The sequence below is a fragment of the Tympanuchus pallidicinctus genome, unplaced genomic scaffold (assembly GCF_026119805.1).
Source record: "Tympanuchus pallidicinctus isolate F22 unplaced genomic scaffold, pur_lepc_1.0 scaffold16, whole genome shotgun sequence".
NCBI classification, from domain to species: Eukaryota; Metazoa; Chordata; class Aves; order Galliformes; family Phasianidae; genus Tympanuchus; species Tympanuchus pallidicinctus.
This window is the reverse complement of record NW_026294679.1, coordinates 7191139-7219014: the sequence shown is the minus strand read 5'-3', so window position 1 is coordinate 7219014 and position 27876 is coordinate 7191139. Positions and strand designations below refer to the sequence as shown.

Genomic DNA, 27876 nt, shown 5'->3' with positions numbered 1-27876 from the left:
AAACGAATTGGTTTTGCTTCTTCATATCTTAAACATAAATCATCCCCTTTCCCGTTTCACATTAAGCTCCATTTCACATCCAAACAAGAGTCCTGAAAGGCCAGCTGAAGGAATTAATGAAAACTTCTTCCTTCTATCCCAACTTTGTTGTTGTTGTACATCTCTACAGTGAAATTTCAAGCACTCACTTCAGATAATGTAGCTCTAGTAATATGCTGCACATTTTTGCTATTATCTTGACTGTAATCCTTCAGTATACAGGAATTTTGACTGCCCACATTAGTATTTTGCAAATAAAGTAACTTATTTCCATGTTACTTACAAAATATTTTGAAGATTTGAAATATAGAAAGAATAGAAAGTAGTGCTAAACATCACATGAAAACTGTTGTCACTCTTGATTGAAAGAAAATGCTTTCTTTTCACAACTGTACGAGTCCTTGGGAAAATTTGAAAAGATATTCCGTATCAAATTTCAGTTCTTGAGCCGAATCCTCATTTTTTAGACTTGTTAAAATACTTATACTTTCACTGTAACAAACAGCATTTATAAAGAAGGCTGACTACATTGAAAACACTTTGGGATCAAGAACACCAGGCAGTAGTGCACACGGAATATTTTTCTGTATTAGAGAACAATTTGAGATGCATCTTTTGAAGAGGAGTATAGGTGCTTTTCTTGTTTTGGGCAGACTGTGCTGGGAAGAAACAGCTGAGGTGTTCCTGCAGCCAGTCTGTATGGATTTTTGCTTGTGGCTACAAGGGGGATGTGTTCTTTCTGCCACTGTGACCAATCCACACCTGTGTCTCCAGTAGCAGTCTGTGCACTTCTTGTGTCAATCTCCACACATGCAATACAGTGAAACTTCAGTTACTTTAAGTAATCTAATGCACTCCAAAGTGTTAAGTTACTTTAAATTATGCTATTTCTGAGCACGGCAACCTAAACTAAATGTTTTAGAACCAGTGATAGGGATGGTAAAGAGCGTATTGTAGAGGGTACTAGAGAGTGCTTCAAAGAAAAGTGTAATCCTACATTATTAAGTGTTTTTATGCAATGCCTTAGAGGCAAGAACCGTTATCTTAGCGTAATGTTTGCACAACTTCCAGAAAGATGATGATCTCTTTCATAGTGACAGTAAAACACTAACATGAATAATAATAATCACAGTGATATCCCTACCTATGAAGAATTTAAAGAACAGTAAAGGGGGGAAATGCTGTATAAAGTAGTAGAAGGAATTGTGAATAGAGAATTTTTTTTTTTTTTTGTAAAGTGTAAAGGTAAATTTAGGTAAAATTTGGCAGTAGATTGAGAGAAAGGGTAGCAAACCTATCTGATAATTTACAACGAGGCTGGGCAAACTAGGCAAGATTATAACATTACCCTGGAAAATCCAGGAGGAGGAAGGAGAAGTACATTGTTTAATAGTAATTTCTGAATTTTTAACATTAACTACTGTAATATTTTCACTCTAGAGTGGAGATGTAGAAAATCACTGCAGTTCAAAAGTTTGTCTGTATTACCACCATATCAAGATCAGTTCTGAAAAATCAGTAAATCAGATTTAAATAGGAAATTATACATAACAATTTAATGATGCTTGAGTGTGCAGAAATATCCTACAAAAATACAGAACTTCAGTAACAGATGGGCTGTCATATTTCTGAATTTTATTGGGTTTGGTAGCTGAAGTTATGACCTTAATATTGCGTTAATATGAATTACTTGTTGGATTTACATCTACATTGAACTAATGAAATTTTTAGGCAATGTTTAAACTGGATTCAAGGCAATAAGTGCTGGGAATAAGGGAATACAACAGAACATTGTTATGAAGACTCACTAATACGTTAAATTTTATTTTAAACATTAAATAACCAGCACACAACAAGCTTCATGATTAGAAAATAACAGAACAGATAGTTTAGTTGGACAGTAGTAATCTGTATATAGTGTTACTAGGGAATATATGATTTTAAAAAGCAGGAATGCTTAAGGATTTTGACCGTATCATGTTTTAAAAGTGGGTTAATTGAGGGCTTGTAAATGAGCAGGTGGTGCTTTTTCTCTCAGTATCTCTCAGGCAGTTTTGTGGATATGCATTGTGGCTGAGCAAACCTCTGTGCAGATTCGTACCGGAGGTATCGCATGCTTTACTGTCTGTATGCATTTATTGGTCTAGGTAGATGTTCTATTACTTTGCAGCATTGCCTTTGGCTCTGTTTCGTATTGTGGTGTAGATGCTTTCTCCTAGATCAGTTTCCGTTTCTTTCTCTTGGCTTCACTGTAGGATTTCTTACAGACAGAAAAAAAGTACCTTCCATGTTATGTTCACCACTGGGGAACTCATCCAATGAAGGCATAAAAAAAAGTATTCTTAACAGTAATTAAGCTGGTCCTCTGTGAGGCTGAAAATTCATTTTAACAATTGCATTATAAAAAACATAAAAAATAAAAAGAAAGTTAACTAACTGAAATCTAGAAAAATATTTGTATTAATAAATTGAGAAAATATATTTCTATTGCATTAAATATATACATGACTGCTTAGATATTTATAGACTTGGATCAAGTCCCCTCTTATTCTTCTTTTCTCAAGAGTGAACAGACCCAGATCACTCAGCCTTTCCTCATAGGAGAGATGCTCCAGGCACCTCACCATCTTTGTGGCCCTCTGCTGGACTCTTTCCAAAAGAAGACTGAGAGGGGACCTGATCCAGGTCTATAAGTATCTAAGGTGTGGGGGCAGAATGGCGAGGCCAGACTCTTTTCAGTGGTGAGTGGAGACAGGACAAGGGGAAACGGCCGGAAACTGCAGCACAGGAAGTTCTGCACAAACATGCACAAGAAGTTCTTTACAGTGAGGTGACGGAGCACTGGAACAGGCTGCCCAGGGAGGTGGTGGAGTCTCCTTCTCTGGAGATGTTCCAGACCTGCCTGGATGCCGACCTGTGCGACCTGCTGTAGGGAACCTGCTTTGGCAGGGGGTTGGACTCGATGATCTCTGGTCCCTTCCAACCCCTACAATTCCGTGATTCTGTGATTCTGTGCTTATAGCTGTGAATTGATCTTTGACAAATGAGTGAATTTATCTAAAACTTCTGATTACTTGGAAGACTGAGCATGTGCTGAAATGTTTAGAATATGTTTTGATGTTATTTTAGTTCATGGATTGTTTATCTCTTAATTTTACCAAAAATATGCTATCTCAACATAATGATTTTCTTTTCCAGATGAATTATACTTCTCTGCAGTTTGACAAGCCTATAATAACTCAAGAATCTTATTCCTTTTTTTTCCATGAACTAATCTCATTTTTGGTAGCTTTTCTTTTTTTCATAACTGCTTTGTGTACCAGTCTGTTGTGGAAATGTACTTTAATGTGAACTTGCATATTGTGTGTTTTAAGGTGGTGGAGCAACTCTCACATGAGGAAAAGCTGAGAGATGCGGGACTGTTTATTTACCCCAGAGGAAGGAAGCCTGAGCATAGATCTTGTCTGAAGGGAGGCTGCAAAGAGCCTAGGCTGTTTTTAGTGGTGCCCAGTGGCAGAACAGAAGGCAATGGATGCTAACTGGAACATGGGAGCATCAGAAAGCACTCCTGTGCTGTGTGGGTAGTGCAGCACTGGCACAGGCTGCTGGGAGGCTATAGAGTCTCCTCCTTGGATATCTTCAAAAGTCACCTGGATGTGGCTCTACTTCAGGTGGGAGTTGGTCCAGGTGACCTCTGGAGGTCCCTTTGAACATCAAGCAGCCTGTGGTACTGAGAATATGTTGTCTTCATTTAGGATTTGTTTTAATTATTCTGCAAGGAGTTTATTTGAGACAGATTTAAACGGATAAATGAGCCAAAGATCTTGGGCAGTTTATTAAATAAGATATCAGCATAAGATCTCAGATTTAAAGTAGCATGTAGGAAAAAGCAAGAATTTGTATTCAGAATGTTTATTTAGAAAGGAATACTCCAGTTTTCAGGAGGATAAAACCCAGCAACTGGGTAAATCTCCTTTGTATCTACTGCTTTTCTTATGCCCTCAAGTACCAAAGTTATTCCTGTTTTTATGAAACTGATGGGTTAAATGCTTTCCTGTTTTTTAAATTTTATAGTAGCTAAATTGTTTACAGATTTGCAATTAAAACTGTAAAATAACAATCACTGTTGACAAATTCTAAAATTATCTTCTTGCAATCACTTGTATCCACCTATAGTTCCTATTTCATTTCTCTGGATCCAGATAAGACAGTGTAGAGGGTGTTCTCATATCATCAGTAAGTGAAGTGTAGTTATTTTACACCTGCATCTTGCTTCATTTTTTATCTCTTGGATTGCTTCACTTGCTAAGCCTGCAGATAACTTGGGAATGAAATGATTTAGTGAGAGTATATTCCTGAACTATCTAAGGAAAGTGTTTTAGATATTTAAGCTCTTCTTGTCTCCTATACAGAGATGTGGCATTTTCAAAGTGCTGTTTTACCCATCTGAAGTGAACTGTATGACAAGTGGGGTGCTCTAGGAAATGCCTTTCTTGCCCCCACCAACTGCCAGGTGAACCCAGGCAAAGAGCTGATGGCTTTAGATGGCTGTGGTTTGCTGAGAGAAGGCCTCCTGCTGTGTATTTCAGTTCTGACTTCTGGTTTGTCAACAGTCTGACATTGTTTCTGTTTTGTTTTTGTAGTCCGTTAAAAACTACACCAAATGTCACGTGAGAAATGAACAGATCTGCAATAAGCTGACCAGCTGCAAGAGCTGCTCTCTGCACCTGAACTGCCAGTGGGACCAGCGGCAGCAGGAATGCCAGGCTTTACCTGGTAAGGGCTGCCAGCAGGGATGCTGCTTTTTATATTTGTCAAAACTGAGGAAATCTCCTTCATTAACGTGTGCTCTTGCAGCCTGGAAGGCCAGCTGTGTCCTGGGCTGCATCAGAAGAAGGGTGGCAGCAGGGTGAGGGAGATGATTGTTCCCCTCTACTCTGCCCTGATAAGGCCCCATCTGGAGTACTGCATCCAGCCCTGGGGCCCCCAGCACAAGGATGTGGAGCTGTTGCAGTGGGCCCAGAGAAGGGCCATGAAGATGATCAAAGGTCTGGAGCTTCTCTCTTATGAAGATGGGTTGAGGTAGTTGGGCTTATTCAGCTTGGAGAAGAGAAGGCTCTGGGGAGACCTTACTGTGTCCTTCCAGTACTTGAGGGGAGCTTATACACAGAAGGGAGACCTGCTTTTTACACAGTCTGACAGTGACAGGACAATGAGGAATAGCTATAAACCAAAAGATTTTAGTTAGATGTTTAGAAAGACATTCTCAGAGGCGGTGAGGTACTGGCAGTGCTGCCCAGAGTTGTGGTGCCTCATCCCTGGGGGTGCTCAGGTTGGGTGGCGCTCTGGGTGCTGATCTGGTGGGAGGCACCCAACCCAGGGCAGGGCAGGGCTGGATGCTCCTTAAGGTTCCTTCCAACCTCAGCTATCCTCTGATTATTGCCGAGTTTGTTTATTTAACGAGTAGGCCTAGATTTGTTTTATTCATGATGACTCCACTAATAGGTGAGCCTACACAATGTGAATACGTGTAACTGCAACTCACAGATTGCTGGTGCGCAGACTGGTGATGGGCTCCAGTCTGTGGGGATCCCTACGTGCAGAACTGAATTGCTGTACTGCCACGCTGTGCTGTTGCACAGTCACTGACACTGTTACTTCTGCTGGCTGGAATTTTGCCTTATAAATTATACTTGAATTATACTTCAATTTAGCTGCACAGATATGGCCGAAGACCTAGTTTCTTAATTGTGTAATGTTAGTAATACTATGGAAGCTGTGAATATTAAAATGCTAATATAAGATATTCTCACAAGGTGAAAGCTAACATTTTAAACAATATTTATTCTGTAATTTATATTCATAACTACGTATTTGCAGGTAGATATCAGGGCCTTTCTTGTTTGATCTTTATGTACAGTTGAAGTTAATGAACATCATTTCTTACAGAAATTGTTAACATGTATATACAGTATTAAGCTGTGTTTGTGACATTTATGTAAATATTAACTGAAATAATTGCTCTGAATTATTTTCTTATCTTTTGATAGTTGTCTACATCTGGGTAATGCTGAAATATGTTGAAAAGGAAATGCTTCCTAAGATGTTACTAGAAATTCTTATCATTCTGATTGTGTTTCTATTTAGGCTTAAATATGATAAAGTAAAATAGGATACAGTTTTGATCTCTTAATTCCAGAGTGATTGCTTTCATGTTTTTTGAAATTTAGACTGCAATTAAGTAAACTGATTGCTAAGTGCTCTTAATTATATACATCATCTGATCTTTAATGTAGTTTTGCACAAACATGAATACAGAGAAAAAGTGTAATAACAGTATTTTTATAATGAAAGTTATTATATCTCTAATAAATATTTCAGATAGCTATACATTAGTTTTCAAAATAATATTCTATTTCTTTAATGAGAATGCTTGATATTGTAGTATGATATTCGTTTGTTTTTATTTTATGTGACTTGAAAATGGAACCTTATTATTTGCCTATATTTTGAACTACAGATTCAAGAAGATAAAATTCATATTTTCTTAGAATTTCTAATTGTTTTTCAATTCAACTTTAACCATATGCTTTTTATACTAGCTCACCTGTGTGGGGAAGGATGGAGTCACATTGGAGATGCCTGCCTCCGCATAAATTCTAGTCGTGAAAGCTATGACAATGCCAAACTGTACTGCTACAATTTAAGTGGGAATCTTGCTTCATTAACAACCTCAAAAGAAGTGGAATTTGTTCTGGATGAAATACAGAAGTACACACTTCAGGTAACTTGGGTAACTGTAATTGATGTTCCTGTGAATTAAATTTTCTGTGAGGAATCTATTTTAAGGTTTTTTCCACAGTAGACAGGGTAAAGTGTCTGCCACCATAAGGACTTCAAGGAAATGTAGTGTGGTGCTAAAGATTGATATCAGTGATGTGTAGGATATTAAAGAAAACTTGTACTTAAACCTAACGACACAGCAGTTCCCAAGTGTTTCTCCTTACCTGCTTTAACTGCTTCAGTTTACTGTTTACAAATGACTTTCAAGAGATGAAAAGAAGGCTGATTAGAGGAATTCTAGTCCTCTTGAGCGCACCGTGACAGCAGGAATCAGTGTAAGGCAAAATATTTTTTAATGTAACACAGAAAGATGTCTTGGCTTTCATATCATTGTAAATAAAACTTAGGATTGTTTTTGGGTGGTGAATACATTGACTATTTCAAAAGGTAAGCTTAAATGACTACTGGCATGGCATGACTTTTCCTTCTTTCTGTTCTGCTCATTTTGTAATGGAACAGACTTTGCTCATGATACGTGCAATTTTAGCTGATGAACACCTTCCCTTCAAATCAAAAGGAATTTTCTTTGTGTTTTCATGAGTAACACACATAGAAGCTGTAGGTATGTGACGATTCCTCAGCCCTATATGTGAAAGCATTGCTTTTAATTACCTCTACAGTTAATCTTACTATAAGTGAAATGCATTTTCTTCCTTTATGTGGACATTAAAATTAAAGTTATGTTAGATTAAAAAGAAAAAGACTGAAGTGGAATAAACTCACCTGCTTGAAAAGAGCATTTGTGTGAATACTGCAGATCAAAATGCTCTAGAAGTTAGTAGTGAGCCCTGTCTTCAGGAAAGTGTAAATTAATGTTTTTATCTCCACTGAAATAGCTTCTCCCTACAGCATCTAAGGAAAGGTACTAAAAATACAACATGTAAAAATACACAACAAAGTTTCCTCTAATCATCCAAGCACGCTATTTCCTATTTTTAAATCTGCTTATCATACTGCAATAATGGCAGTCTGTGGCTGAGAACAACATGTCCAAGGCAGAACTGTGTCTGCTATCTCTAAAGTGATTGATGGCAAGGTACCACTCATGACTGTGATGTCTAATGGAAAGATAGACGTGGAATGGGTGTGAATAAAATTTCTTAAAGCCTTTGGGATTTCCAGACAATTTTTTTTTCACTTTTTATTTGAATGTTCTCCCAGCTGCTGCATGGATTTTTCTTTTATTTAATGTTATTGTTCTGCTGAATGTACACCTACATATACCTATATGTGTACACTGTGTATGTGAGTATGATATGTGTATATGTACACATATATATGCTCACGCATACCTTTGGTTTTGTGAATATATATTTCTGTAAAATACAGAGCCGTTTAATTTCTGTTAGAAACAGACATATTTCAACTGGAAGTCTTTGGATAAAGAAAATAGTTTTTTTTGTGGTTGATGTACATAAAACAACTTGCTCTGACTCATATCACCTTCTTTAATTAATAGCTGTTGTCCTTTATGTAAAAATTCATGGTACTTCCTAAGAGCTTTTTTCCCCACTTCTAAAAGCTTGTCAGTGTGAGACAGAATACGTCTCTTTTCCCTGTCTGGACCTTAGCTGCCTTGGAATTACATTACTGTAATGTGTTCTGTTGAGGAACGCTGGGAGGACTGTCTTCATCTGTTTGCTTACAGGTAGCTTAGAATGTAGCAGCATTTTCATTAACTGTCTGATTGGACTGGGAACCTGTAGTGTCAGTGATTGACTACGTCAGCTGTTTAGGGAATTGCTCTGAGAACTCAAGATACTTGTTTATTTTGACTTCAAGCTCAACACCTTCAGATCTTCAAATTACAGCATCTTCTCACATGCTGGTCCTGGAAATGCAGTCAGTAACTGCCTATGACAGTATAAAAGAAAGCAATCATGGACACAGCCGTGTATTGGTGAAAACATTCCAGTCTTTGATAGTCTCATGTTATTTGAAGGGCACATGCAAACCTGTGCCTTCATTTCACATGGTCTGCAAACAAATGGGGACAGGGAAATGCTGAAGAAGTGTACTTTGCTGCTGGAAATCCCTAGCTTCCTATATGTCCACAGTGTGGGCTCAGAAGGGCTCTGAGGAGCTGTGCTACTGCATGAAGCATGTGAGAATGCCCTGCAAAGCGATGATAGAATGAGTCAGAGCTTCATTATCAGTCTGATAAGGGTGGTGGAAGGAATTGGTTAAAAGTGCATACATGCCTCAGGGAAGGAGATACAACTAGAGGTTATATATTTCAGTTTCTTTCAATAAATGGAGAACTTGGATGGAAAACTTTTTTTTTTTTTTTTTTTTTTTCCAATAAGACAAATATTTTCAGTTATTTGCTAATGAAGGAAAGGGAGTAGTAATGCTTTGGTTAGAAGATCTCTCCTGACACTGTACTTAATGAAACCTTCAAAAATGTTCTGTCAGCTGACACTTTGATGTGAGATAATATTAAAAGTGTAATCAAAATCGCAATAACAAAATCACAAAAGGCAGTGATTTGTCTAGTCACATATTATGCCTTTTTTTTTTTTCCTGTGGTCTCCCATTAAAATTGCTGTACAGCAGATCCTCAAATCTAACAGTGTGTACTGGACTTCTGGTATGACTGAATATGAATACTACCTGACTGGCTTGAAGTATTGATGAAAAATTGCTCTTTGTGTTTGGAACCCAGATTTATTGTAGTGTGTTTTGGTTTTTGTTTCAGAACTTTGAACTTCTGCAAGGTGACATCCTACTGTGTGTATCTTTATTCAAAAATGTCAGCCAATGAGGTGATATAAATTTTAGATACCTCATACACAGTTTAGGCAATTGTAGACAAATGTGTGCACTTCAGAGGCATATCTCAAGTTAAACAGTCAGTTAGTTACCCGAATCTCTAATGGAATGCTGCCACAATTTACGCTGTTTTTCAGTTGCATTTAAAGGAAAAAATACATTTGTATCTGTCCAATTGCATTTATTCTCAGTGAGAGAGTCTGAATGTGTTATCAGGTTTGACAGAGGCTCTCTGAAACTTTGCTTGATTTTCTTTTGTCTGTCTCCCTCTCAAACTGCAATCATGATGATTTAAGGTGCGAGATTTCATTTCAGATGGCTTGTTTCTGTGACAGATGGTGGTGTGGAGTTCACAGATGTAGTCAGAGCAGCTGTGAGGTGAACACTGTGCCTTAACCTGAAGGTGGAGAGTGTGACTTGGGGGAGGTTAATGTCAGAGGCTTTCAAACCTTTCTCCTGTGTGGAACAAAAGCTTTCAGGATTAGGGAATGGGTCAGAGTGACATTTCAAAATAAGAATATGAATCTGCTTTTATCTTTACTTTATTTGATATTCTTGTACTGAGAAAAGAAGGAAAATTTTGGCTACTGTTGACTGTTTTAAAGAACTGCTAAAACAGTATGAAGGACTCAGAAATTCTTGACTTTTCATAGAAACTATGTGGGGCTTTGTAGCCCCATGAAGTCCTTCTTCTGGGACAAATCTAGCTTCATTTCTTCATCAAGCTTTTAGAGTAATACAAAAGATTGATGTTTTGGGGAAACTGAGAGGGAGAAGATTGCCCATGTCTCTACATTCTGTCAAGAACTCTATCAGTATTTTTTCTTAATTCTGGTACTAAACTGGAAATACATAATTGCCTCCTTTTAAAGGATGAAGTTCCCTTGATATTAAAAAAAGTGACAATGTGCAGACCTGTGCAATGAGAAATCAAAAACTGCTGAACTTGCAACTGTATTCTAAAATGATGGCCAACAACTGAATTTGTGTAGTTTGTATTTTTCATCGCAAATAAATAGAATTCATTGAGAGAATGCCAAAGTAAACACGATGGACAGACAGCAGAGTTCACAGTAAAACAAAATAATGCTTGACATTTTTTTTTCATGCTGCTTTATTGACCCAGTAAGCAAAATATTAGATTCATGTATTTCTGCAAAAAAAAAAAAAAAAAAAGATAAAAAAAAACAACAGCAGTGTGAGGGTAATTAATTGTTTCTGATATTATTCTAACATGTCTATATTTTAAATGAGCATACTAATTTAAAAGTGCAATTAGTTCTCTTGTGAGTTTACCTACCACCATGGGATTTAGCTAGAAATAAAAAATTTCTTGCAGTTAGGCAATAAATTCTGAGAAGATTTGGTTTTGATGTAGTAAGCATAAACAAAAATGAGAATGGTTTAAATGATGCATTTCATTAGATTAACTGTTTGCAACTTTTCCTTTACTGTGCCGTTTTCAGGGCCAGGCATTCTTTATAAATCACTCTTGAGTGCAGGTTGTGGTTAATTAGTGAGCTTTGGATGGCAGTGTTATTCCTTGTTAGCTCCAAGTATTCTCAAAGGACTGCATGTTTTTAAGGCTTTGTTTTGTTTGCTTGTAGTGAAGCTGACATCTACTTGTTTTTTTGTTTTTTTTTTCTGAGTTGGTCTCTTTTTACACTTTCTAGCAGTCCATTTTACCATTGTGTTTGTAGAGATGTAATACATTCTTTCAGCATTCAACCTCTGTATTGTTACATTAACTGTCCATTAGTTCACCTCTTGATGAGCTAATTTCCTACTTTCAGAAAGGTGGGAGCTCAGCTCTCTTTGGATGCCTTGGGAAGGGAACATGAACTCTCTGTGTACATATTAACAAAAATAAAATGCGTAGGTACCTATCATAGAATAAATGCATACTTTCTTAACAAAAGCCCATCAAATGAGGCAGTAACTGAAAAAGATAATTTCTCTTTTTATAGCTCTTATTCTCATAAAGCAGTTTTTCACTGATAATGATGTAGAAAGGAATGCTAAGGGCAAGCTCTTCTCAAAACTGTGAATGGTGTGGGAATGCAAGCGTTAAGGGGCAGCAGTATTTTCAAGGCTCTGTTGTATGCTTTTATGAGGGCAAGGAGTTTAAGTGGTTCTTGAGTTAGAAGTTTTTTCATAAGATATTGTGACACAGACAAAAAGGAAACAAATCAGAAGTGCACTGAGAACTTGCAGCAGAACTTAATATCCAAAATGAAAAGAGTTGAAAGGTGGAGATGAATTTGGTGATAATTTTTTTTTTTTTTTTTTTTTAAAGAAATGCATGGTTGCTCAGCACTTTCTATGATTATGAAACAGGGTAATTATATGCCTGGGTACTAATTGGCTATTCAGTAAAGGTAGGTTTGCTCACTTTACTCATCTGCAAATTATTCAACCTTCATTTAGTTTGTGCTGAGGCAGCAGTAGAGCCTGAAGAATGTTGTGTGATAAATAAAAGATTGTGTTTGCTGTATATCTCGAAGCTACTTAGTCTGTCTTAAATCTTCAGAGTAAACAGTGGAATTAATGTGAAGTATCAGCTCTGTAGTTAATGGTACACAATCTCTCTTTCTAACTTAATTCCATAATTACTACTCAGAAGAAAATTAAAATGTTAACTGTCTGTATAGAAAAAGAGCACATTTTTAAGCTAGTGATCAGCATTTAATAAATGGATGTAATTACTAAAGCTTGTCTTATGTTCAACTGAGTAGGACTGTTGATGTGAGTACAAAGTGACATGAAATATTCCGTAGGACTGTGTCATATGATTATAATCTCGCTCTTGTAAGATGAAAATAAATCTCTGTCCCGCAGTTTTTCTCTGAGTTTAACAACACCCAAATCTTTTCTAACTTAGCACAAAGGTTGATTTTTCACTTAGAAAGTGTTTTGGCAAGTTCCTATCATTGTTATGAATGATTGCTCTATAAAAATGGATAATCCTTCACTTGTTGTATTACAAGCATAAGAGCATGGCGTATTAAAACCGGATGCTGGTTTTGAAAACTTGCCTAGAAAGAAATAGGTAAGGAGAGAATCATTTTTAGAAAATGGTTCCAAGGTTTTGATCATGTAATGGGTTGAAGTTATGGATTATGACTCTCACATTCTTGAGATATATCTGATTGCATTCCCCAGTGCGAGGTTTGTATGGCCTGTTACAAGCTTTCCCAAGTCAGACTTTACCACCTGCTGTACACTGCATTGCTTTTTGTTTCACTATAAAAATTCCACTGAGCTATACTTTGATCATTTCTTGGTATTTTTCCTCCTTCCTTTCTTCCTTTATCTTTTCTCTGACAACTTACCTAGAATGCTGTAATGCTATTGCAAAAACTGTAGTTGTTGTTGATGTGGTTTTAAAATGAATGGTATCTAATATGTAACCACCATTTTCGTAGATACATTCTGAGCCCCATTAAAATATATATATATATCCACTGATACATTTCAGAGTATTCTTTTTTTGTTTTTCCAAATCAACTTCTCAATTTTAAATAGAAATCATTAATTGCACTACTTTTGAAATCCTATGAAGAGTAATTATCTGTTTTACACAGTCTCAAAGCTTTTTTTTTTTGTTCAGTTTTTTTGTGGATGTGCTATCATGTAGATGAAAAATAGCTTTTAGCTTCTTTATGATTTTACAACAAGAGAACAAAAATTCACAGTGCTAATGTCCAAAGTAACAACAGATTTTTGCTTGAGAAAATAACCATAGTTTGTGATTCTTTAGTGGCATTTAAAGTAAAGAAAAATTTAGAGTTGTAAGTGGAAGTTCCTTCCTTAGATGCAGTTGTGAATCTTGATTAGAAGAATTGAAATTAAGATTACGAGTCAGAGCAAATGGTTAGTTTATGCAAAACAGTTTTACCAGGTAATAAAGCTCATGTATTAAGGAAGTGAGGACTTCAAATAAGCATGTTCATAGTTAATGTATAAAAATACAAACCACTTATTTTAAATGCTATTTTTTTTCCAATTAAGATAATTTCTTTAAGTTGATTGAAAAATACATTATTAAGGCAAACAGGACAATTAAGTTGAAATTAGTTTGTCACAGCACACTGGTTATGGCAATGGGTGACCGTGAAAATTCTGAATTTTTTATACACTGTTTGCATTTTTCTGTTGGCTTTGACTACACAGCAACAGTCATTTTTGCTTGATGTTGTCAGCACATTAACTCTGCTGTCTCTAGCAGTTTTTGACTGTAGTCCACCACATCATGGAATTATTGCCGCACAATTCAATATATGCTTTAAGCATGGCCTTGGAGCATTTGGCTGGCCTATTTTTCAGCCATCATCCTAACTACATGCCCAAAGCCACACAAGTGTGTCTGCAAGGCTTTGATATGTGTTCGATAGCATGCTAATCGGTGCCACGTCTGTATTTAAACGTGTTGCAGAAGAGCCAAAGATGGTACATATGGAATTTGAGATATCTGGCACAATGGCTGTAGGTTGTCCAGATACTGCTGCTGTTAGGAATGAAGGCAATGGCTGTATGATATGCATTATTTTTGTTTGAAGTCTTTCATGTTTTTGGGGATGTTGCTTTTATCTCCTGTAGCTGCTCTGGCCTTCCTGATCCTCCTGATGACTTTATCATCACTTAAAGGGTTTTGATGCATTCTTACTCAATAGAAGAATTTCCCTCCAGATGTCACTTCTCCCTCTCAGTTTTCATTATTGGCCTGACATGTTTTTCACCATAGCTGGACTAGGATCTCTGTTTTCATTGAACTGATGCTAGGGCTTAATTACTTGGCAATGTAATCAAAATTGTCAGTAATGTGTTGAATGTGTTCTTTTGGCTAGAATCTTTCAGCTCCAAAGTAGGCATTTAAAGTTATTTTAGGTTTGTTTGTCAGCAGAATATCTTATCTACAGCCTTGACATATTCTGTACAAGCCTGGGTGCATTCTAGAGAGGAATATCTAAAGCCACGCTTAAGTACCTACAGTTTTTTGATGCATGTGGACCGCATACATCTGAGCAATCTGGGATAAGATCTTTTGTCACCTTCCAGATGCCCAATGGCATGCATCACCACCCTCTCTCCAGTACCTGAAACCTGGAAGCACTCAGACACTTTAAAAGTTGGTCAGCTGGGAAGCAGTGAAGTTATGAAGCCAATAGAGAAGTGAGACAGGAGAGTAGGGGGTGGAATTTTTGCTGAATTTTCCTGCTCCTGTTTGAGTGTTTCTAAGCATGCATCATTCCTTGTGGAATAGAACATTTCTTACTCATTTTCTAGTTTAAGTCTGTTCTTGCATCTGCAAGTCTGTTAGATGCTTAGCAGTTTTTATTTGATCATGTTTCAAACCGATAGGGAAGAAGAGGGAGAGGACACAGGGTACATAATTTAGGAAGGTGAGGAATACTAATCATATTCCTCCTGATTTTTCTGAAGGAAAATTTATGACCCTTCGTTTTTCAGATGCCGCTAATGAGGCAGAGGAAAGAGTTGAAGAATGCTCTGATCAGGTATAGATTTAAGGTGTCTGAAAGATTAAACCTGAGTGGCTGAAGAAAGTTGTGAGATGATAGATGAAAGAACTGAGGCACAACGGCAATGACTCTTGATTCATTTGTGAAATAACACATAGATCTGAAACCAAGGCAGTTTACCTTTAGGTATATTGTGGTGTTTTACCTACTTTGGTCTGTTGAGAACTGAATTCATGAGTAGATCAACATATTTTCTTTGGCGCTAACAACATCTGCCCTTTGTCTGGAACAGATGGTTGTGTCATACTAACTCACCACAAGTGTTGCAGACCATGGTCTCTCTATAACTCTTCCCTATATTTAAATGGAGGTTGTTGATAACCACCTGTGGACAAAGACTACATGAGGAAAAATGTTTGCTTTCAGTATCTTGAGATTTTGAAGTGATAGGAATAAGAATGTTTTATAGATTAATCTCGGAGCAAAGGCCTTTTTCCTACTTCTTTCTAGTTAATTGGAGGGTTGGACACGATGATCCCTGGAGGTCCCTTCCAACCCCTACAATTCTGTGATTCTGATTCTGTGATTTTGTAATTGTACAAATAAGATGAAACGATAGTGAACAAAATTTGTGATTTAATGTTACTGATGCATCTTAAATATTTTTTGAGAACTAATGCTTATTACGGTTGTTTGTAGGATAGAAATCAAAAACAAAGGTATATTCAGTGTGTACTTACTGGCATTGGAATAATGGATGTATCCCTTTCATCTCTCTCTGATGTTGATGTTGATCAATATCAGCAGTACAGATTTTAGAGGATATTTGTCCTGCTTTTTCCTTTGATTTCTATGAAGTACTAACTCCTTTGTTTTATCATCTATGTTGACTTGGCAATTGCTAAGAGTATCCACTGGACAAAATAGTTTTGAGTATTCAGCTAGGCTTATAATTTTTTATTGAATGTTATTAGTGACTATTTAACTAATTACCTCTGATTTGTTTCATTATTCTTCACAGAAAATTTCACCTTGGGTAGGTTTACGCAAGATCAACATCTCCTACTGGGGATGGGATGACATGTCTCCTTTTACAAACACAACTCTGCAGTGGCTTCCTGGAGAGCCAAATGACTCTGGCTTCTGTGCGTATCTAGAAAGAGCAGAGGTGGCAGGTCTGAAGGCAAATCCATGCACTGCAATGGCAGATGGTCTTGTCTGTGAAAAACCTGTCGGTAAGCAATCTTTTGTACTCAGTTATTGTTACTGTAATGATTAGCAAGCTGTCTGGATTTTCACTTGGCTAAAAGGGATTATTGCCAATTTGGATTAAGCAATTACAAATCAAAATTTTACTTTTACTTTTTGAAAAGTATGAAGCTTTAATTGAGAAAATGAATAATATTCCTAAAGCAGCAAATATTTATTTGTAAAGTTGTGTACATAGCTTAGTCTACATAACACCAAAATTATAAGTTGGCTCTGAATTGGTAGTCAGTGTCAACGGGAACAGTAGCGTTAAGAGTCTGTGATGATGTTCAACAAAGCTGATGAAGCTAAAAACAACTCGTCTTTTTGAACATTACTGAACATGGCTGAACATTTTAATGATCTAAATGTTTTGTTCCCAGTTAGGTTTGTTTGTATCTAAAAAATTCTACAACAGATAGTCACTTCAGTCAGTTCTCAGTACTTTGAGAAAGATGAAAAGGGGTTAACTAACATCCTTCAGTAAGATGACCCCATTACTGCCTATCCAAGGAGCTTGGAAAACTGGGAAGCTTTCTCAGTGCATGCCTCTACTTTGGAGTCCCAGTAGATAAGTTGGTAACCAACGTTAATGCCTACAGTCACAATTGCTCAGGGATGTCATGAGTAGGCTCCTGCACAGAACCCTAAATATTCTATGTGATTAGAAGCTGGACTCTGGCACTTTCAACACCTACTCATATTGCAATTTTTTCTCTAAGAGTTACTTACTCAAAATTTCTTTGTTTAAAGGTAGTTTATTTTAACCTTGCTTTATCAGAATTTCTTACAGCTGATTCTTGTTTTTACCCTTCACTCACTAATGAGAACTATAACTCCTGTTTAATCAAAAGATGATGCTAGACCCTTACCCTTTACATATTATACTTCAAATTAATGTATTTATTCTCTAATTGTCCCATATATTTCTTCATAGCTGTGCGGTTAAGCACACAAAACTCTTTAGATTTCCTTTTAATGCTTATTTTTTCACTGTCAATAACATTGACAAGCTACTACATACATACTACATACGTATGTACTATACATATATTGAATTTATATGAATATATATATGAATATATGAATCTGGTATTTTAGCTGAGACGTTGAACTTTTGTTCAAAATCACTATTTTTTGTTCTTTCTAGTTAGTCCCAACCAGAATGCAAGGCCCTGCAAAAAGCCATGTTCCCTGAGAACAACATGTTCCAATTGTACAAGTAATGGTATGGAATGTATGTGGTGCAGCAGTACAAAGCGATGTGTTGATTCAAATGCCTATATAATTTCCTTCCCATATGGACAGTGTCTAGAATGGCAAACTGCAACATGCTCCCGTGAGTACCTTAATGAACGGTAATCCTATTAAATATAATGATGTAATTTTTTCCACTCAGAACTATACCTGTTTGAATAGTATTAAACACTTTCACTAGAATTAAAAACAAATTCACATAATGACTTTATTTAGTCACTAATTTCAGCGGGCAGTATTATGTATTTCTAGATACAGGTGAAATATTTGTGTCTATCGTAAGATGAAACATATTTAATCTTTTGAAAGAGGTGAAAAGTGCTTATTGCTTTCAAATAAAGAAAAAAAATCTTTTTTTTTTTTTTTTTTTTTTTGATGACTAGCTGTATTGTGTGAGATGATGTCCATGAGTTGGAACAAAATACTGGTAAAATTGGAGACCTAATATTATAGACCTTAGGTATGACATCCAGTTACTAAATAAGGGAGGTGAACTGAAATTCTGTTGAATTCTGTTGATCCAGTGCAGTGTTGACCTGTTCTGGTAAATTTTCATGCTTAGTAGAATTTAGTTGTTAATTCAAGTTCGGCATGGACTCGAAATAGGGCTTTGTCCTCTAACCCTAGCCATCAGCCCTCATTTAGTCTAAGAATAAAGAAATAGGATCACTTAATTTCTTGTCCCATATACGTGTGTATTAATGATACTGTAACTGTAAAGGTTAAGCTTTTTTTTCTGTCCTTAAAAAACTTAGTTTTACAACTTAGAAAATGTGGATGGTGAATTGTGGCAAAACAAAACGTGATTGAAAATTTAGGGATAAAGTAGACAGAATACCACATGAGTAATGCTTAACTTTTAGATGTGGCATACATTATGTCAGTCCAAACTTGTAATTCTGTTGTGTTTCTGTAGTATTTGCACATCATGCAGGTTCTTTGTTTGAGGAATACAAAAGAAAATGTTTTTTATTTATTTGTCTTTTTTTTTTTTTTTTGTCAAGTCTGTAAAACTTAATGTTAAGTAAGCCAAATGGAATTTGATATATGCCAGATCATTATTATGAGTTTTGTATCAGAATATGTTTTCTATTCAATAAATGAAAGAAAAACAGGACTCTATGTTCATAGGCTGATTTATTTTTTTTTCAGTCTGAAGCATTAAACAAGAAGATTACTGTATAACTGAAACATGATTCAGACTCTCTTTCAGACTAGATTTTAACTTGAAAATTCTATTAGTTAGATTTATTCTTATTGCTGCTGAGGTAATGAAACATTAAGTGGATTCTCTTGTCAAAGAGTAGTGTTTCTACTAGAAGAATAAGATGCGAATTATTATCTTTAAAACCAAACACCTCCACTTCCTGCCCTACTATCCCAAGTCAAAAAAACAACTAAGCAACAAAACAAAGCCAGCCAGATGGACAAAAACCTCATTCTCTTTTATTTTGTTTAACGATTTATGAGTTTTGGGATGTCTGTTCTGGATTGAAAAGAGATTTCACACAAGCACATGCATTTTAAAAATTATCCGTTTATATCAATGAGACTGAATTTTTGTATTTTGGAAGGAAAATAAAGAATGCCATGTAATTATTGATGTTTGGTCATTTTAATATTTGTTTGCCAAAAAGTTGCATTCCACACTTCCCGTATTTTCTGCCCGCTCTGATCTTTGACTGAATAGCTGACAGCAGAACACCCTTGGACGACATGTGGAATTTCAATGAAAAAAAAAAAAGATCTTCAAATATCATGTTTTTCTAAAATCATTCATTTATTTAGTTCTTTTCAGTTTTTCAAATGAAAATAAAATTTTGGTTTGAATTTGAATTACCACAGTTTTTTTTTCCTCTTTTATTATTGGCCTTTTCTTGAAGTCTAAAGTATTTGTATTGGTCTAAATAGAATAATAAATTGGTCTTGAAGTCTAAAGTATTTTTATCTGTGCAGTCTACATGAGTATGTTTAGTATATTTGCATTCTATGATATATGTTAATAATAAACACAAAATATATATTTAACATAAGATTTGAATTTGGATGAAGATGTGAAATTTTGCTCTTCTGTGTCATTATCTTTGTTGCTTTGTGGTATAACGACCATCTATAGTATATTCTGTGATCTTCCATGTTTAGACTAAACATAGAAACATACTGATAAATTTTACTGAAATAGTTGAATTTGTGCCAGAAAGTATAAATGCAAAATTATTTATTCCTGAAATGTGGTATAATCCTAGCATCTAGCTTAACAAAACAAAAACCAAACAACAACAAAGCGAAGGAAAACATAAAAAGAATACAGAAACAGACAAGCAAACAAAGAAAACTTCTCTTACATTAATACTGTATTTCATCTAAAAAAGCTCAAAACTGCTCTGGACTGAGGACCTGTGGACAGTGTTTGGAACAGCCTGGCTGTGGGTGGTGCAATGATCCCAGCAACACTGGAAAAGGTCAATGTTTGGAAGGATCATCGAGAGGTCCAATGAAACCTGTTGGCATGCATTCTACTGAAATGGTGCTTGATGCCACTCTTTGTCCCAAAGAAAAAAGCTATGAATGGTCTTTTATCCAGTGTCCAGGTAAGGTCTGCTGATTTATTGTCCAATTTTCTTTAGATTTTTTTTTTTTGAGTAACATTTCTGAACAGAAATTAAGTTTCTCTGTTTAGACACACTAAATTAATGTATTTATTTGATGGAATACAAATAATATGTTTATGGGATGGATGTTTTTCCAGAATGCTCCCTAATTCATTTGTCTATTTTGTCTCTGTCTAGAGCACATAAATTTGCTTGGTTTTGTACAGATTTGTGTGTAAAATACACTACTTAATCAAAATTACAATTTAATTGCAAATTATTTCTCACCAATTCCATCCTTCCCCCTTTTGAAATTCACCGTATGAATTTGCTTCAGCTTTTATGCTATTCTAGCTAAGAAATCATTTATAAGCAACTGCTGATGGCCAGGAGCATGAGCCTCCTGCATCTCAGCTGCTCACACTGAAGTTCAGCTGGCTGTGGGAAAGCACTGCAGGATCGTGTCTGAGCAGTGCTTCCAGTTACCTTTTAGACCTTGAGACTAAATTGTGTAGTGCTTTTATAGTATCAGAACACTGAATTTAAGCCATGTTGATCTGACTGTAGTACTTTTAAGTTTATTGAAAAAGATATCAAGTGCTTTAAGACAGTGGAGGTTGAACTGATATGGCCACACAAGGGCAGGAGTAGTGCAGGCAGCTGGAAAGCACGCAGAGCTGGACAGACTTCCAGGGGTAACTTGCAATAAATAATTTTTTAAAAGATGACTTTATTTTTTATTTTATTTTTAGAATAAATGGTACAATTTTACTATAGTGTTACTTTTCCAGTCTGTATTCCTACTGCTGGTAAATATGGAAGCTGGGGCTTCTTTGGAATCAAAGGCTTTGGTACATGCAGCTGCGTTTGCTCCTCTGGGTACTTCATTTTTTTTTTTTTTTTCAAAGGCATTTGTAAAGATTTGATTTGAAAACAAGCGAATAACTGTGCTCCTTTTTTTACTTTTAGGCTCATTGGCTTGCAATCTATTTATTTATAAGTCTTACTTTAAGTCATTCAGTGTGTGAGAAATACAAACAGAACTCATGCAAAACAGAGCTGCAATTCGTAGTATTTTCTTTTTCTCAGAAGGCAGTAAAGTGTGTAGAACACTAGACTGTGTGCAGAAAGGCACCACAAAGTTGTCTAAATTCAGCATTCTTTGGAAGGTAAAAAAAAATCATAATTTCTTAAGAGATTTAGCAAACAAAAAAACAAACAACAAACAAAAAAACACCCACTCTTATTTTCCAGTATTACAGAAATACTGGATACTTGTTTACAAGATTTTATAGCCATGGCTACAGAAGAAGAGATTCTAAACTTTGAGGTTGAACAGTTTCTGAGCCAAGCCTGGCAATGACTGTAATTCTAAAACAACTCCAAAAACTTTTAAGGCAAGCAGTGAGAGCCACTTTTACTTCCAGCCAAAACACCAGTCAATGTGACATTTAGATTAAAAATCCAAATTACAAAAAGAGTAAACAGAAATGATCTTACTGAGATAGCTGCCCTGTGCTGAGTCTACTGACTCCTCACCAGTAGGGGTTTGGCAGGTTAGACATAATCTGACACTTGATAAGCTTTGGTAATTGACACATTGCTAATCTGCTGAATGCCATGAGTTGGAGGTCCCACTGCAGAGAGATTGTCTTGCTTTCAGCCAAGGCCTAACAGTGGGATTGATAGGTTCTAGCAGAATTCATGTTATGGTTTTTCTTGCAGTAGCGATCCGTGCTTTCTGAGAGTCTGTGGGGCACTGGAACATGGGAGGAGTGTGGTGTTAGAAGATCAGTGGTCTTCATTGTTATTGCTTGTCAAAGAGCTTAATTAGGCTTTCAGGGTCAAACAGAAAATATTTATGTAAGATTCCAGTTTCTTCTACTTTCACCAAAGTCACACTGTGTAGATACTAGAGATGTCTGAAGTGGTTCTGATGCCTTAAAAAAAATATCTCCTAGTGTGCCAAAGCTAATGAAAGGACCAGAACTGTTAAAAATAAGATGATGGGTGTTTAATTTTTTATGTATGCCTTCTCTCACCAGCGAATACGGTAATGAGTAAGTTGATTTTCTCCACTGCAGTAGCATTTCAGATACTTCACAAAAGACTGTGTGTAGGTATGGTATCAGTGAGTGATTTGTGGACTCTTAACAGGTTTTCTAAGGGGCTACGCAGCATTTTAAAGCTATATAAGCTGGATTCAGTCAGCCAGTACTCTTTCTAACAAGCCTTAAGCTCAAAGTCACCCTATTATCAACTATATATAATAAAATATATATGTGCTGATGATTAGTCAGGATTAAACTCATTGGATTTACATTTTTCTGCAGTTTTGTAACAATGTAAGAATGATTTTACTCCAAAGAGCAATATACTAATGGATTTGTAAATGTTGTGTTCTAGCTTGCCAGTGTAACGGCCACAGCACCTGTATCAACAGTAATGTTTGTGATCAGTGTAAAAACTTAACAACAGGAAAACAATGTGAGACATGCATGCCAGGATATTATGGAGATCCCACAAATGGAGGACAGTGTACTGGTAAGTTCTGCTGGCGTTAAAAAAAATATATATTGAAATAAAAATTTATATAATATGAAATCCACTTTCCTTTAAAGATTAATTGCTGATTTGATACCAGATACACTGATCAGATAAATTAATTCAAAATCTAGATTAATATTTTTAATAGCAACTTTGCATTTGGAATCATTGTTTTGCAGTTGTCACTTGATCTGCATGCTCTAAGAATGAGGCTGTAATTTAAAGATGCTCTCTCAGGCAAAGGTAGAAGGAAACTGTTATGTGGGGAACGTCACCTACATGGTGGTACTTCAGAGAAGTATCATTTCGTTGCATTTAAGCAGTCCTCTTGTAATGAAGTACAAATGAAATTTGGTATTTAAACATGCTTAATAACACTAAATTCTGTAAATATGTGATGCTCATGGAAAAATAATGAATTCAACAGATCAGCAAATCTTATTCATGCAAAGTTTGGACAGTCTGATTTAGTAGGGACTGTATGTTACTCTAACCTTTTCAGTCTGTTTCTTTTTATAATTTCAACATTGGAGAATTCTCCTTGAAGTGAAAGAAATTGAATGATAAAAGTGTTTGTTGTGTATTGCTGTAGGACTTCTTTTTTTCGTTTGCATGAGTGATTTTGAAGTTGACACTAATTCCTCTCTTTATAACTAAATGGGAGTGTGGGAATATTTTTAATATGAAAATCTATTAAGATAGTTGAGATTTAATATGATAGGCAGTCAGACACTTTTCGCCTGCAACTCTTCATCTTTGATATTGGTGTTTGTTTAACTGAGCCTTTATCTTGAAGTATATTTATTCATTTAAAGGGCTCACTTGTTCCTCAGCACTTTAACACCCAGTCAATGCATGAAGCTGCACATCTGGTAAACTTAAGCACAATATATTAGAAATGTGTTCAAGGGGATGGAAAGATTAATGCCTGCCCCTATTGACAGTTGCACATTTTTCTGGTGCTTTATGAAGCTTTAAATAATTCTTAATAGTTCTCTTATTTCCTGAAGTTGACAAAATGTTCTTTTGCTGTCTATAATACCTTTACAGCAAAATGACTTATTACTATGGCTTTTATTCTTCAGGGATACATTAGCTATCTAACCAAATAAGCATTCCATCACCTTTAGTGAATTATGTGTCTTACAATAATGGCTAAAATCAATTTATAAGGCTAGTAAAATCGTAAATTTTATAACTTGTTTTTTCAACCCTAAGATTGAGTTCATATATTAGTAGATGTGATTTTAACGGGAGCTATTTAGTGTAAGGAGTGCTTTAAAAATAAAGATAGTAATTATTGTGAAGCTTTGTTTTCATTTTTATTATTTATCTGTATTATATATTGAAGTATAGAGTCCATTAAAATTTACACTAGTTTAAGTCTTTAAACCATTCTGATGAATGGTTAGTTATTATGGAATTAGTTATTATAGAATGGTAGTTATTATGAACTTTAGATATTACTATTGCTTTTGTGATAGCGTCCAAATTGTGGGCAGGGATTTCTGCAGAAACAAATATCAGTATAAAAATATTAATATAAAACGGTCATCTTGCTTTTTCTTGGATTTAAGAGGGCTTTGGACCAGACATCGTCATGCTCCTCTCCTACTTTATTGCTTCCAGCTGAGTTTCTGGTTGGACCTTTCCAACATTTCTCCCTAGTCTCATCCTTCCTAAAGAATACCTCAGAGCTGATGAGGTTTTCCTTTTAGGATTCTGAATGAAAACTTTTAAAAGGAATGATCTTGTAGTACTGCAATATTTTTCCTATATTAAATTGCTATAGTTACATGGGTGTGACTTGATTATCAACTGGTGAACAGTTGAAGATGGGAAAAGATGTTGTAACCAGTGTCTCTAATTGAGAGACGACGTAGTGTACAGTGGGAGAAAGCCTGAATATCTTTCTCAGTATACTTATATACAGAATAATTTATTTTTCCCTGCTGGTCTCACAAAAGTACTTATGTATTCTGTAAATTCTACTGTTGTACTTATAGGTAAAATTCTGCTGCTGAAATCCCATTTTAGGTACAGTTCAGAGGGTATGGATATCAACATTATGTGATAGGAAATGTTAAATATTGATGGATTTTTTAAAAAAATAAAACAGGCCTAACTTTAGATGGAAATGGAGATACTACCTTGTTCTCTCAGTGATTTGTGCTTGTGTTATGTTTTCTTCAAGGTTGTACTACATATTCTTGAAATGCACAACAATTTTATATACATTCTAGAAAAAGCAGAGTAGGATTTGTACTAAAGACTGCAATGTGAAATAACAGAAGAAAGCAGTATAAGAAATTGCTTGAAACAAATTTATGTTGTCTTGGCAAAAAAATGTTGAGCATTATTTTCAAACTTATTAATCATCCACTTGCTTGACAACGTTAAAAAAATAAAAATACTCTAACTGCTTATCATGTTGTCATTTGCTTTATGCAAGATATTTCTGAAATTATTCTTTAAATGTATGAGATGCCAGGAGAGAGTTCTATATACTAACACATGACACATACTGTGAATATATAATACATTTAATAATAAGATAAAGTAAGCTCTCTGCTGTATTGCCATTTTTCATAAGGCGATAACATCCCAAACAGTGTTCACTTTTCCCATAATTGCACTACTATTGCTGTTGCTTTTACAGTAGGAGTGAAGCTGTGAGTTCCAGCACATTGGGAACATTGTGTTTTAACTCCCACTGCTCTCTCTCTCTGATCAACCTTAAAAGACATGATGTTGAAAATGCTAATGAGCCTTTTGCAAAATCCTCTTACCCAGGCAGGCGGCATGGATAAAGTTTAAGTGAGCCTGTAGTATTACAGGTCTGTTGTCATCTCTGCTGTTGTAAAGTTGAAAATTTCAACATCAAACACAACAGCTTCCTCCTCGATTTGATTTGTAATCATTCTGTTTGAAAAGATTTTTATCAGATCGTAAGACAATTAATGTAAGTGAATGTGATTCTTGTGAAAATGCACTGGGTTGGCAGCATCTGCTGGAGCCAGGTGAAAGGTTTGGGTAACTTCCATGTTCATTTAGAGCCTGGAAAGTGAAGGGAGGGCACAGCTGTTGTTCTGCTGTTCTGAAACATCTGTCTTGGAGAGAGAGAGAGCACCTTGTGCATCGTCTGCTCTTTTATGCATTGTGTAGCTTGGCACTTTTCTCTTGTTTTTATATAAATGCTTCTATATAGGTATGACTGTGTATATGTGTGTATATATGTACACCCACATATACAACTCTGGATTTTTATCATATAGGACTTAAATTTCAGATTGAGTTCCTAGCTTTAAGGTATCTTGAAGAGGATGAACTTATCCAGGCAGTAAAACATTTATCTAGAAATAATTTCTGATTATTTTTATTTCTACTCGTTAAAAGAAGTAAAACATGTTTGTTGCTTATGAATACTTATGAAAGGTTGTATCTTTAGTAGCAGAAGGGAAATCCATGTTGTTGAAGTTCTTCCACTCAAAGAATATGATCATTCTGCTGAGTAGCTTCTATTGAGTGATACATTTTTTGTAGAAGAGTCTCAGGAAAGGCAGAAGTCATTACTTCTGGTGTCTATGAAAATTAAGAAAATGTTAGACTCATGGCAGGTAATTGCAACTGTCCCCTTGGTTCTACCTGTGATAGATAGCTAGACTTGGACATTGCTTTTCCTCTGGCACTGTCTAACATTTTATAGTTCAGGAATAGCAACCTTTGCAACACTTAACATTTTCTTTATGATGGTCCAAGAAGCAGCTGCAATTGAAAGATCCAGTCCTTTCTGTCCTGAGAGTCAGGGGATTCAAAACTATAGTTCCTTAATACAGATGAAACCATCGGGAGTCAGAGCTGGCTAACCTGTGTGCTTTTTGGGGAGTTTAGGTGTCAGACTCTGAGGAGTGAGTTTCACTCCCAAAACTGTAATCCTGATGTCTTAGTACTGAAATCTCATTTTGTAACCTGCCCTTGAAGCTTTCTCAGCCACTGAATTCCATCGCTGGTATCACTTCCAACATCTGTTAACAGCAGTTTTCAGCAAGGAACAGCCATATTGACTGTCATTTTGAGGAAAATATGTAGGAATTATTATAAACTAAGATAATCAAAGAAATAAAATATACAGACTTCATAAGATATTTTAAAGAAAGACAAGGAATCAGTCATTTCATACAACTTTTACAAAATTATATGCATCTAGTTGGATTAAAATTATTAAACTAGTTTAAGTACTTGTGTTCATGTCTTTGTTTATTTCAATTGACTTTTCCTGCTACTAAGAATGCAAGGTGATGAAGTGCTTACATGCATGTTTTTCATTTAAGCTGTAGTCGTAGTTGGTTTTAATAGCGCAGAGGCTGCTGATCTTAGCCATTAATTTAGTGAAGAATGACTTCTTTTATTTCTAAATAATACATATGTCATGTATTATTTCGAAGAAAAAGACAGATGTTCCTAGTTCAAATTAATATAACAAAATGAATTTCTATATGCAATGATTATGTGAAGAAGTCACAAATTTCGAATAGAACATCTTAATTCTGGCCCTCAAGCAGTCATCAGTCTTTCCTTCCATTGAGTCTGGTGATCACATAAAATGGCTTCTTGTAGTCAGGCAAATTAAAATTAAGCTAGAGTTAAATAGTTAGTTTCATAATAAATTAGACATCTATTTTCATAATAAATAGCAAATAGATTATTCTTAATTGACTGAAAAAATGATACATTTTCAGTGTAAGCTTTCTTTTTTATCTAGATTATCAAAATGAGGAAGGCATGACGTGTCCAGCTGTGTGACTTCAGTTAATATGAATAGGGATCCCGTAGTTTTTGATCAACTGTAATCTGGTTTGTAATTACTGCTGTTTGATGCTTTTCGGCTGGTTGTGATAGCAGCAGCCAGTATTGCTGTAGGTTTGTGCGTGCGTTCACAGATGTCCCTCGCACATCGCACAGGCCTAAGGGGAAAATACCATGTAAAGAGGTATAAGATATTTACTGTCAGGTCGTGTTACTCTGAAATATTTGTTCCTGTTTCATAGTGACTGCCTCTGAGCAGGGCCTGCAGATTGGGTATTTTTGCCTAATGTTGT

General features: G+C 35.7%; 1 protein-coding gene across 10 annotated transcripts in view; it reads left to right on the top strand.

Moving 5' to 3' along the window:
* The window catches only part of ATRNL1 (attractin like 1), a 425431-nt gene that overhangs the window by 95862 nt on the left and 301693 nt on the right, over positions 1-27876 (top strand). For all 10 annotated transcript variants that reach the window (XR_008205315.1, XR_008205316.1, XM_052678077.1 and 7 more), the window contains exons 14-19: positions 4683-4815; positions 6642-6823; positions 16156-16369; positions 17533-17721; positions 20012-20230; positions 22637-22774. Coding sequence is in view for 8 of the 10 variants with exons in the window: in XM_052678077.1 (XP_052534037.1) it covers positions 4683-4815; positions 6642-6823; positions 16156-16369; positions 17533-17721; positions 20012-20230; positions 22637-22774 (1075 nt within the window). In the remaining 2 variants the exon portion in view is untranslated. The remainder of the gene's footprint in view (positions 1-4682; positions 4816-6641; positions 6824-16155; positions 16370-17532; positions 17722-20011; positions 20231-22636; positions 22775-27876) is intronic.